Source organism: Corvus moneduloides, chromosome 28 (assembly GCF_009650955.1).
Source record: "Corvus moneduloides isolate bCorMon1 chromosome 28, bCorMon1.pri, whole genome shotgun sequence".
In the NCBI taxonomy this organism is placed as follows: domain Eukaryota; kingdom Metazoa; phylum Chordata; class Aves; order Passeriformes; family Corvidae; genus Corvus; species Corvus moneduloides.
This window is the reverse complement of record NC_045503.1, coordinates 1,036,296-1,048,581: the sequence shown is the minus strand read 5'-3', so window position 1 is coordinate 1,048,581 and position 12,286 is coordinate 1,036,296. Positions and strand designations below refer to the sequence as shown.

The 12,286-nt window shown below is 62.9% G+C and overlaps 1 protein-coding gene across 1 annotated transcript in view; it reads right to left on the bottom strand.

Annotated features, from left to right (window-relative positions):
- Positions 1 to 1,457: 1,457 nt before the first annotated feature.
- LOC116436010 (protein unc-13 homolog A-like) overlaps positions 1,458 to 12,286 on the bottom strand; it is a 37,699-nt gene continuing 26,870 nt past the window's right edge. Inside the window, 10 exon segments of the mRNA XM_032092836.1 lie at positions 1,458 to 3,272; positions 3,549 to 3,708; positions 3,786 to 3,878; positions 6,263 to 6,410; positions 6,532 to 6,612; positions 6,794 to 6,850; positions 7,952 to 7,981; positions 8,958 to 8,996; positions 10,657 to 10,662; positions 12,119 to 12,242. Coding sequence (XP_031948727.1) covers positions 2,984 to 3,272; positions 3,549 to 3,708; positions 3,786 to 3,878; positions 6,263 to 6,410; positions 6,532 to 6,612; positions 6,794 to 6,850; positions 7,952 to 7,981; positions 8,958 to 8,996; positions 10,657 to 10,662; positions 12,119 to 12,242 — 1,027 coding nt within the window. The 3' untranslated portion in view covers positions 1,458 to 2,983.

Here is a 12,286-nt window from a genome sequence, read left to right as displayed (position 1 = left end):
CCTTTCTCCTCAGGCTCAACTTCCCTCCCAAATTCTCTACCTCCTCCCCCAGAGCTGTGTAGGGGGATGGGCAATGGGGCTTGTGGTCAGTTCATCACCCCTTGTCCCTGCTGCTCCTTCCTCCTCCTTCTCTTCCCCCACTGTAGTGTGGGGTTCCTCCCATGGGTGCCAGCCCTCCATGAACCCACCCTGGCTGGATCCCTGAGCTTCTGCCCCAGCACAGCCTCTCCACGGGGTCAGAGCCACCGTAGGGCAGATCCCCCTCTCTGGGCAGGCTCGTCCAGGGGCTGCAGGTGCAGCTCTGCTCCCCAGGCACCTCCGGGGCTGCAAGGGCACAGCCCGTGCTACCGTGGCCTCCCAGGGAACCTCTGCTCTCTTTTCACATAGGCACAGGAGCCCCATGTGAAATTATGATGATTAAAGCTAATTAATTAATCCAGGAACCCTCAAGAAATGTTGTATCCACCATGGATCACTGGAAAGGGATGAGCCCAAGAGCCAGGATGGGGTTGGACTTGGGCTTTAAAGGTTCCTTTCAGCCTAAGTCATTCCACAATTCTAGCAAAGCCTGGTGGCAGCCCCACAATTCTCAAGGGTGAAGCAGGACTGTGCCAGACCCCAGGAACAGCCCCAGCTCTCTCTGTAGGTCATCAGGGCCCTGCATTCATCAAATTACATCAATCCAATTTAGTGAGAAAGTGTTTCGGGACTGTGCCAAAAGCCTCACAGAAGTCCAGGGAGGTGCCAGCCACAGCTCATCCCTTCTCTGCTGAAAGAGTCACCCCAGCATGGAAGGCCACGAGAGCAGCAAGGGATGGGTTTGCCCTCAGTGAGGCTGTGCTGGCTGTCCCTGATCACCTCCCAGGACAGGTCTGTCCCAGCTCTGCAGCTCCTCCCGAGGGGAGGCGGAGGGGCAGGGGCTGAGCTCTGCTCTGGGACAGGGACAGGAGCCCAGGGAACGGCTGGAGCTGGGTCAGGGCTGGGCATGGAGCTCAGGGAAAGGTTCTTCCCCCCGAGGCTGCTGGGCACTGCCCAGGCTCCCCAGGGAATGGGCCCGGCCCTGAGGCTGCCAGAGCTGCAGGAGCGTTTGGACAGCGCTCTCAGGGATGCCCAGGCTGGGGTTGTTGGGGTGTCTGTGCAGGGCCAGGGGCTGCACTGATGATCCCTGAGGGTCCCTTCCAGCTCAGGATATTCCAGGATTCTGTGTTCTGTGATTCCATTTAACACCTATCCTTGGTGCAAAGGCACCCTCATGGAGCAGCAGCAGGGACCATCCCTGGGCTATTGGTCCTTGGAGCTGGTTAATCTTGGAGCTGGTTAATCTTGGAGCTGGTTATCCTTGGGGTCGGATATGCCTGGTTTTCACTTTAAAGGTGGAAGTGCTGCACTGGGATGGGAGTGGGGCTGGGGGGGCCCCCAGGTGCCTGTCCCCTCCCAACTCCCCACAGGAGCCACAGTGAAGGGTGTGCTTTTTAATGTCAGTTATAATAAAATATTTTTACAGAGCCCAAAAAATTCAAAATAGTGCAAAACATCTCACTGTCATGCATCCATGGGAGCCGCCGCCGCCGGCGGGACAGACACACAGGCATCGGTGACACTGTGCTACAGGAGCAGAATTGGTCAGTTCAATCACATGCCAAACAGGACAGTCTGGGGAGGGGGCACAGGGCCAGGGGCACCACGGTCGGGGTGCGGGGCCGAGCCCCAGCCTGGCCGTGCAGGAGCAGCCGGTAGAAAAAGGGTGTAAACATTGAACAGAAACGAGAGAGGAAAGTGAAACCCTTTGGTCCCAGGCAAACCCTCTAGAAAAAGGAGCGTGGGGGCCGGTTGGGGTACCCTGTTTTGGGACGGGAGGGGGCTGAGAGAGCTGTATTGACTTGTGGGGTCATGAGGCCGCTGCCTGCCCCAGGACTCGGGGCAAACTGGCCGGCTGGGGTGGCCACCCCACCACCACACACCCAGGCCTCCCAGGCACTCGCACGAGACATGCACACCACTTACCACACAGAAATGGTGCTCACTGGGGAACTGGGGGCACAGAACTGGTGCTTACTGGGGGACTGGAGGGAGGGGGTCTCTGGGGCGGGGTGGGAAGGGTTTTGCTTGGGCCAAGGAGATCCCGTGGGCTGCACTGCTCAGGGATGCTGGTCCCCACCGGCCAGAGCAAAGAGGAATGAGTCCCTCTGCCCTGGTGCCCCCAGCCCTTGCCTCCCCCCAGCCCTGGCACCTTGTGGGGGGCAGTGGGGCAGCCCACGGTGGCAGCAAGGCAGGGAAGACAGGATATGGGCCGGGGGCTGCTCCCTGCTGCTCCCGACCCTGGTGATGCTGCTGCCAGCCAGGGAGGGGGGGACCCTGTGCAGGGCACGTGGGGGCTGCACCCGCCAACCCAACAGCCCCAATAGCCCTTCCGGGTGCAGGACACAGCCTGTCCAGCTGCCCTGTATGTACAGGTATTTACATATGTACAGGTGCTCAGGGCTGGGAGCCGCCCTGCCCTCAGGGCACACCAGGGATGGCGACAAGGGGCCATCGAGCTGTGCCAGCCACTCACCAACACCCGCACATGGCACGAGACACACACACCCTCCCCAACCCTTTCCTTGCGTCACTCGGTGAGGTTTGGGGCTGGGTGGGACAGTGGAGGTTCAGGGATGGGCCACTGGGGTTCCTCCATCTCAGACAGGCTGGGGAAGGGCGAATCGCGCCCCTCACCCAGGCTCGGGTCCAGCCCTTTCCTGCAGCCCCCCAGCCCCAGCACCTTCCTGCGAGGCAGGACGGGGGCCTGGCTGTGCCCGGCACCGCGGTCACCCAGCCAGCATGGCCAGGGAGGGAGGGGAGGGTCTGTCACTGCAGCCACAGCACGCCCTCCCCAGGGCCGCGACGGCGACTCCTCTGTGGCCACTCCTATGGCTTATACACGGCTGGAGGATTCTGTCAGGGGGCCGGGAGCAGGGGGCGAGGGCTGGGGGGCCCGAGGAGTTTAACTGCTGCCCTCCTCGGCCGAGCGCGTGTCCGACTTGAGCTTGACGAACTCCTTGGCCACCTCGTCGTTGTTGCGCTGGGACAGGATGCGCAGCACGGTGAGCCCGGTGTCGTCCATGTGGATGCGGCGGCCCAGGGGCAGCCAGCAGGCGCAGCCGGGGCGCTGCAGGATGTCCCGCAGCTGCAGCACGGCGATGCCCACGGTGCGGTCCTCCCGGGCGAAGCAGTAATCCTTCACACACACCTGCAGCTCGTAGCACTCGGGGCCCGTCTCCGTCCCCAGCGTGCTGAGGGGGGACAAGGGATGGGCAGTGTTGGGGTCACACTCCACCCCTATCCCAGCCCTCTAACAGCCCCTACATGGCTGCTGTCCCCAACCATACCCCTAAAAAAGCCTTTTCCTTTTTACTCCTTCCCCCCCTCCCTGCTTTTACCAATGAGAAAATACCTAAATCATCCCATTGGGGATTAGCAAACTCACTGGGAGACCCCAGGAGGTGCCCACATGCGGGGGACACGTCCCCCAGCCTGTCCCCACGTCCCCAGCCCGCGGTGCCACTCACAACTGGAAGCTCTCGTTGTACTTGGGGGCCCAGCTGTTGTTCTTGGATTTGGTGGCGAATTTCCTCTTCTTGTCACTGAGGTGGGGCCCGATGATGTTGACCTCGATGAAGGGCCGGAAGATGCCCGACGTCTGCCACTTGAGGTCATTTGCGGCCACCACTGCAAGGAGGGGACAGGTGAGGCTCACGGAGCACTGTCACCTGCCAGAGCCCGGCACCCTGGCGAGCAGAACTCACCTTTGACGGTGACTTTGTGCTCGCCACTGCTGGGGTGGGTCAAGAGCTCCACATGGATGGACACCTCCCCAACAGGGTCATCCACGCCAGAGCCTGTGACAGAGGGAGGAGATGTAAGCGCCTGTTCTCCCCGTGCTCCTGACATCCCCTGCCCAACGCTAACCCCACTGAGGAGGCAGGTCACCCACCGCGGGGTGTGGCCCAAAGGGCTGTAGGCACAGCAGTGTGGGTGCAGCAGCTGTGACGGACATGGCAGGACACTCTCAGCACCAGGCTGACTCTGCCATCCCATCGCTGTGAACGCCCCCTTGCCCAGGCAGGGCTGAGGGGCCTGTCTGGAATGAGGCAGAGGACAGTGGCCCAGCTCCCCCTGCTCTGGCCACGGAGGGGTGACAGTGTCATGGGCACAGCACTGGGCAGGAGGGATCCGGCCAGGGAAGCCACAGCCCTACCAGTGTCTCGAGGCTGACCTGCCCCCTCATACCCCTCCACCCCAGGGACCACATCAAGCCCAGGGGTCCCCGAACCTGGGACCTTGGGTGACCTGTGACCAACAGGTCAGCTGCCCCCCATGCCACCCCAGAGCTGTGCATGCACCCATGGTGAAGGATGGGGTGCAAGGCAGAGGGACAGAGGCTCTGTGGGTCTGATGGGGCCATGGAGATCCGGCTCAGTGGAAAGCCCTCAGGGTGGGAAGGAGGACGTGTCTCTGTGTATCACCGAGGGTGCCAGGCCGGAGCGAGGCTGGCGATGGCACATTCCCCTCCATGCCCCCGGCCCCCGCCCCCCATGCTGAGCTGGGATGGAGGCGATGGCGGCTGGGGAGGGGGGCTGGGCATGGAAGGCCAAGCGGGGGTGCAGCCCCGGCCCCCAGCGGGGTGTGATGGAGGCCAAGCAGGGCCCGTGGGGGGCTCATTCCCTGCACCCCAGGACAGGCAGACAGAGCCAGAGCAGGGCTAGTAATGGTCCTTAGGGCAGCAGGGTGGGCAGGAAGGGGACAGGATGTGGCATGGCCTTCCTTAGGGCCACGTGTGCCACGGGGAGGTCACGGTGGGTGCCCACCCCCAGGCAGCAGTGCTGGGGACAATGTGGGGTGCCCAGAGCATGTGGGCAGACACCCCTACTCCCAAGGGGACAGCCCCCGACCCGCTCTGGGGGTGGTCAATACAGCTGAGCACAGTTCCTCCAAATGCCCCCCAAAGCAGCCCTGGGAGCGGGAGTTTGCCCGTTCTGGGGGTCCCCGAGGCTGGCGATGCTGAGGGGTCCCCAGGCCCCCCCAGCCCGTGGTGCCGGGACTGTTACTGGCCCAGGCCGGCGGCAGGCAGGTGCAGGGGCGGGCGAGTAGCACACGTACCCTTCTCAGGATAAACCTCTTCACTAAGGGTAAACCTAATCCCTTTCCCACCATGAACTAGTGGGAAGGAGAGAGAAAGAGACAGAGACACGGCACAGAGTACACAAAGAGAGGAGGAAGGAGATGAAGGAGGAAGGAGATGACAACAGAGAGAGGAGGGAGGAGATGGAAAAGAAGGGAGGAGGGAAGAGATGAAGAAGAGAGGAGGGAAGAGATGAGGTGTGTGGGGAACGGGAACAGTGAGGGAGGGGGGGAAACAAAGAGAAAGAGAGATCAGATCTCGCAGACAGACTGACGGCCAAGCACCCGGACAACACTGCAGCGACACAGGAGTGCCAGGCACCCCCAGCTCCAAGTGTGGGGTCCTGGGGACAGGGTACACCCAGGGGTGCTGGCACCCACCAGACCCAACCCCACGCCCCCGACATGGCTGGCACAGGAGGCACAGACAGGACAGACGTCCCTTGAAGGAGACTCACGGACAGCAAACGCACGTCCCACTCCCCGAGGACGCAGACAAGCCTGGCTGGGGCACCCTGCAGTGGCCCCTGACCACCACCGAGCATCTCAGGGCCCTCCTCAAGCAGCCAAGGGACAGAATAAAGGGCAGCATTTAGAGCTGAGGGCTGATCCTGCCCTGGAAGGTGCCCAGCATCCTGCACTGCACCCCAGCACCCTGGAGCCCAAATCAGGGGGTTGGACACCCAGCATGCCCAGGACAGGCCCTGGCACCGCACCCAGATCCAGTGGACCCTGTAACTGGTCTGTGTTGGGTGCCTGGGGCCAACATAGAGGGGACAAACACTGTGACACTTGGCCAGAGGGTGACCTTCCCCCCACCCACAGGCCCCACTTCCATGCCAGTCCAGCAATGCCCTGGCACTGGGGACCCACTGTTCTTGCTGGGGGCTGGGGAGTGCCAGGCTGCTGCTGGGCACCCACGGCCCCTCTTCACCTGCAAACCATGGGAGGAAAAAGCCCTTCCTTCCCCACCCATCTCTCCCCTGCCGTGAGCCTGGCTGGGACCCCCAGCCCCACTGGGACAGAGCCAAGGTGGGTCCTGGCCATGGGGCAGCTGAGCCCGTGGGGAGGACGAGGGCCCGGGGGGGCCAGGGGGTCCTACCCTGCGACGACTGGGTCTGCACAAAGGTTTTGATGAGCAGATCCGTGGCCTGGGTGTAGAGGGACAGGGCGTAGCGCAGCGACTGCAGGTCAGGGCTCTTCTCCAGGAATGTTTTCTTCAGCCCCACGCCGCCAGCATGGAAGTATTGCTGGAGGGGGAAAGGCCTCAGGCTGCTCAGCAGCTCTGCCAGGGTCCCCCTGGTGCTCCCCGTGTCTGTGCCTCGGGGTCAGAGCCCCAGGGGCACCCGAAGCACCCCAGAGAGCCCTCACCTTGATGGTGTCCAGCGCCAGCTCCACCACAGCACACTGCTTCGGGGTCAGGCTCTTGGCTTCCTCACGCACCATGTGGTCCTGGGGGGCACAAATCCTGCTCTCAGCACAGGGCCAGGACCCTGCTGCCCCCACCCCAGCCAAGCCAGCAAGGGGGCAGTGGTGGGGTCCTGGCAGCAGTGGCACTGGCACCCACCCTTGAACAGAGATCACCCCAGCACCCCCAGTTCTCAGCTTCAGCTCGGTGACCCCCAGCCCTCACCTTCAGCTTGGAGAGCTGCCCCAGCTCCTTGGCCGCGTTGAAAATCATCTGTGTGCCCTGCAGAGAGCAAAGAGACAGGGAGGGCCCCGGTGAGCAGCCAGGCTGGGGGTGGCATGGGCAGGCTGGGCACATCATGCCAGAAGCTTGTTGCAGTTCCAGGGGCTCCCCCAGGCTCCAGGGGACGGCAGCCAGGAAGGTGACACAGGTACCAGGCTGGCAGCCCCCATCTCAGCCCGAGCTCTCAGCACAGGTGTGAGGCTGCAGGCTTGGGGACCCCAGGGCAGGACATCACCCCGGCATCAGGGACTTCATGCCCTGCTCAGCACAAGCAGCTCATCCCAAGAGTCCCATCCTGCTGCCTGTGCTCCAAGCACCCGCTCCTGCGTCCAGCAGGGCCTGGCACAGCACAGCACTGACCACTCGGACATCGGACGTGGTGGGAGCAGAGAGCGAGTGCGAGGGACAGCGGGCACGGGGAGGATGTGGCCTGTATCCCACGGCCACCAAATAGCCCCTGCCACACGGAGCCCCCGGTCTCAGGGAGGTTCCCAGCCCCTTGGTACTCCAGGGAGCCCCCCAGGTGGGAGACCCGGGCTGCCTCTGCCTGCCCCGTGCCCCCATCATGGCTGGGGCCATGGAGCCATTCCGTGGTGCCCACGGGAACAGCAGCCCCCTGGATGGGCAGATCCCGCTCACTGCCCTGGGCTGGCACCTCTCACCGGGCTGAGCACACGCTCCTCCAGTGTGCAAATGTAACGGGATAAACTGGGGCCCAGAGACCTCCGCCACCTTCCCTCTCCCAGCACCAGTAGTTCCAGTCCTTCCCAACACAGAAACCTCAGCATCTCTCCCATTAACCATTACCCTCTGCAGGGGTCTGCCCCCTCCGTGCCCTCATTTTGTATCCCCCCATTAACCCTTTGTTCCCACCCCTCTGCCCACCCAGTTCTGTCCCATTAACTCCACCCTCACTGTTCCCATCTCCCCCAGTCCGTGGACAGGCTGGGAGCTGGGGACACTGGTGTCCCCAAAACAGAGCACGACAGGACACTGTACTGAGCTGGGAGCCCCCAACCCAGAGCACAAGGGACAAGGGACAGGGAGGAGGGACGGGGAGAGAGCAGTGCCAAGTGGGGAGCAGAAGAGCCATGTCCTTACTTCAGTGTGACTGGGCAGCTTCACCCTGCTCTGGAAGAGAACAGCAAGGGACAGTTACTGGTGGCCCCAGCAGCATTCGGCCGCGGCTCCAGGCCCCCCACATCCCCCAGCCGTGAGGGCTCTGGCCCTGTACTCTCCTCTGGCTGTGCCCAGTTCTCCGCTGGTGTCCCTGGTTTGGCACCAGTGCACAGCTGCAAAGGCTCAGCCCAATGCTGGTGCTGGTGAAGCTGTGATGAGTGTGGCAGGTCTCTTCTGAGGGGGGCACGTTTGCTCCCCACCCCATCTGGGGCTGGGAGATCAGAGGGAATCAGCTCCCCCAGCACACTCAGCAAACTGGGCAGGAGCCAGTGTCCCCCAGGAGAGGAGGGGGAGCCGCAGGCCTTGCCCAGACGGATGCTGGCATGGCTCTTCCCAAGAACCAGGATTTGGGGAGCAGGCTGGGGTCACTGCTGGGCCCCCACCCTGTCGTGATGAGCCCCCAGACAGGGCAAGAGCCCATGTACTGGAGAAAGCCCTCGGGGCAGGGCTGGGGCTCAGCAAGGAAAGGGGAGCAGGCTCAGAGGTCCAGGGGATCTCAGCAGCCCCAGGGCCCCCACTGTGCCCAGCAGGGCCCAGCATGGGGGGTCCCCCTCTTCCTGAGCCCCCCACAGTGGGTTGTGGGAGGGTCTCCCATGCAGGGGGTCTCAACCCCTCGCTGTCCCAGCCAGGCAGCTGGGGCTGAGGGCTGTGGGGCAGTGTCCCCCGTGGGCACGGGTGACACCCCACATCCGCCCCACGGGGACTGAACACCACAGAGCCCCCGCTCCCTGCCCCGGGGACACACAGAACTGGGACTGTCCCCAGCACACAGCACAGCACACCTCACCACGACACCACGCAGGCAACAGCACATCCAGACAGCACAACAGAGGAAGCACAGACAAGCCGGGACCTCCACAGCAGGCGGGTGAGAGGCCACGAGTGTGGCCCCGGGGCAGTGACACACACGGAGCCCACAGCTATTTACCTTCTCTGTCCCCTTGCCATGTTTTCTCAAGAGCGTGCCCTGTAGAAGCAATGTCAGAGGTTGAGTGTGGGGTGGGGGGACAGCGTGGGACAGGACACAGGGGCACAGGTGGCAGAGACATCACGAGCTCCTGAAGGACAGCCAGTGGGGGACTGGTCCCCACCAAGATACTCAGTGAGGGCCTGGTGTCATCAGGGTGCTGGATCCCCACTGGAAAGCAGGAAGCTGCAGTGCTGGAGAACTTGTCCTCACACTGGGAAACTGCTGGGATGCAGGGATGCTGAATCCATGAGGGATGATCCTCACTGGAATACAGGATCCAGCTGTGTGTGGGCAGGCTCTGGTGCCCCCACACATCCTGCTCCAGCTCTGGCAGGTGCTCCCAGCGCTGGGGAGGGAGCAGGGAGGGAGTATCTGGGATTTGGGTTTAGCACACAGAGCTCTGGTTTGTGCAGGGCTGGGCCCAGTGACAACCCCACACTGATCCAGGAAAGAGAAACTGTGTGAAATGAGGCAGCAGTGCCACGGGGAAGGACGAACTCAGCTCTCAGGGTGGACCGGGGCTTGTTGGAATCAGGAGAGGGGAGCAGGGAGTCAGCTGGCCAGGAAGCCTCAGAAGGAACAAGCAGCACAGGGAGGGCCAAGCAGGGCTGCCAGGAGGGGTTCTGGCCCTGGCACGGGGTGATGGGTGAACAAGAGGAGCTTGTACCACACAGAGCTGACACTGCTCTGTCCTCAGAGCCTCAGCAAGGCTGGGACCTGGGGTCCCTGTGAGGTCCCCATGAGGTCCCCATGAGGTCTCAGGCTGCCCCCAAGGCCTCCCCAAATGCTGCTGTTGGACACAAAAGGTGTTGGGAGACAGCAGAGGGGTGTTTGTTCGCGCAGGGATGGCACCAGCACCCGACAGCTCACTCCCACTGCTCTTCCTGCATGGGTGCCTGAGTCCCAGCAGGGGTGGGCAGAGGACTGGGGGGGAATTGCCCTTTCCTTGCCCCCAGGGGCATAAACCCACAGCCACAGACTGGTCAGAAGAGGACAGAAGGAAACTGCTCAGTCAAAGCCATGCAAGGACCCAGCAGCGATGCCGAGAAGGGAACCAGGAGTCCAGGCTCCCAGGGTCGTATCCCGACCAGGGAAGGAGCCTCACAACCCATGCCAGCAGCCTGCCCCACCACCGAGCACCGGGGCCAGGGACCACTGTGTCCCCCCGAGAGACTCCTCCTCCTCCTGGCAGGGGCAGCCTCTGCCCTCACCCCCAGCACAGCCAGACCCCAGCCAGGGCCTTGAGGGGAAACTGAGGCACGAGGGAAAGGAAGAGCAGCCCTGACTCCAGGCACGCACCGCTCCCTGCTCGTGCCTCCCACGGCATTTCTCCCCTCAGCACGAGCCCTGGTTTGGCACTGCCATCACCGTCCCCTCCCACCCCACCACTTGCCCTTGTCCCTCCCCACATCCCGGCACTGCCGATCTGTCCAAGACCTCTCCACCCACCACATCCCGGAGGGGCCGCTGGCATGTGCCAGCCAGGAGCCAGTGCCAGGCGGGCAGCACAGGGGTGGGGACCAGGAGCTGGACCAGATCAGGAGCCGAAGGAGGGTGTGGGCAGGGCACGGGCAGCCACACAAGACAAGAACCGGCGAGGCCAGGACCGACACAGAGCGGACAGACAGACAGACAGACAGGGAGCTGCCGTACTTACAATCATCTGCCATTGAGAGGCGAGAGGAGCAATTGGAGAGAACAACCGTGACGTGAGTGTCGGTCCCCGCCTCCTCCATCCTCCCCAGTGCCAGCCCTGGCTGCCCCCCACCCCCAACAGGGCCATGGGTGTCCCCCATCCACAGCACTCGGTGTCACTGCCCTGTCACCGCAGGCCTCCACAGCCCCCGAGGGGCCCCATCCCCACCTGCCTGGTCCCTCCTGACTGGGGGGGCTTTGCCCCAGGAGGGCTCAGCTCCAGGGACCCCACTCAACACTCAGCTCTGACATGGACCCCCAAACCACCAACCTGTCCGGCCACCCTGCAGGCTGGCACCCAGGGACACCTAGGCAGGCTGTCCCCTGCCTGAGGGACCAGTCCCAGCACAGCTTTCTCCAGGAACTGTCTGCCCTCAGGAGAATCATCCAACAGAGCCACGTGTCCGTGCCCCTTCCTCTGCCCTAGCACAGGCCCCAGTGTCTCCAGAGCACGGCTGGGAAGGGACTGGGATGGGGACTGGGACGGGGACTGGGTCTCAGTGGCACCAGCATTCCTATGAGATTTGGCCACCTTTGGCCAAGGGTGTGTGAGCCCGGTCAGGAGTGATGTGGGGCTGACCCGAGCCAGGCTCAGGGCTGTGACACGGTGCCAGTGAGGTGGCACCACTGGGGGCTGACATGTCACCACTGTGCTGCCCCTCGTAGACACAGCACAGGAGCTCCACAGCCCCAGCACGTGACATAAAGGCTGACAGCTCCAGGAACTCCAAAGAAGAGCCTGAGCCCAGCTTTGTAACAGTGACAAAAGCCACCAAGGAGTGACAGGAGCAGGTGTGTGCTGGTCCAGAGCACTCGGTGTCACCCTTTCCTGCCTGACTTTGAGGGAACCACCCCAGGAAGCTTCAGGTGCGGGGGGAGCAGACAAACAGCGATGTGATACAGAGCCTCAGAGTGGGACCATTCCCTGGGTTTGCTCTGCTTCCCTAAAATCCCCAGGAGCAAGCAACAGCTCAGCCCTGCTGGGGAATATGCCCCCATCCTCATGAAACCCCCAGCCCTCAGCAAGACCGACAGGCAGCGTATCCCAGCATTCCAGGAGCCTCTGGATTCACCTCCTGGCACAGGGAGCATGCCCACAGCCAGTGTGGGTGAGTGTGGCATGGGATGCTGCCCCAACTCTGAGGGAAGGATGGATAGGAAAGGGCCAGTGTCCCCTCTTGATGCCACAGCGGAGGTGGCAGGAAGGTTCTTTCGGCAAAGCCATCCAAGAAGGTCCTGGGGCAGGGATGACCTATCTCTCTTCCATCCTTTCCTCAGCCAGGAGCTGGACACAGGTTTGGAGATGTCAGTGAAGTCCCCACCCTCTCAGGTGCCGGTGAGGGCACCTGGCCAGCAATGTCCCACACTGGTTCCAGTCAGTCACCCGTGTCTCAGGGTCCCTGGTCCCTCTCCCCATCACTCACCGTCTGGTCCGTGAGTGGGGGCAGGACAATGGTCTTCTCCATGGTGTTCATCACCAGCTTCCAGAGCTCCTTCAGCACCCGCTTCAGCACCGTCTTCTCGCAGATCTTGGCGAAGAGCGTCAGGCTGTGCAGAGGAGACAGCGCTGGAGGACCCCACGTGTCACCCCT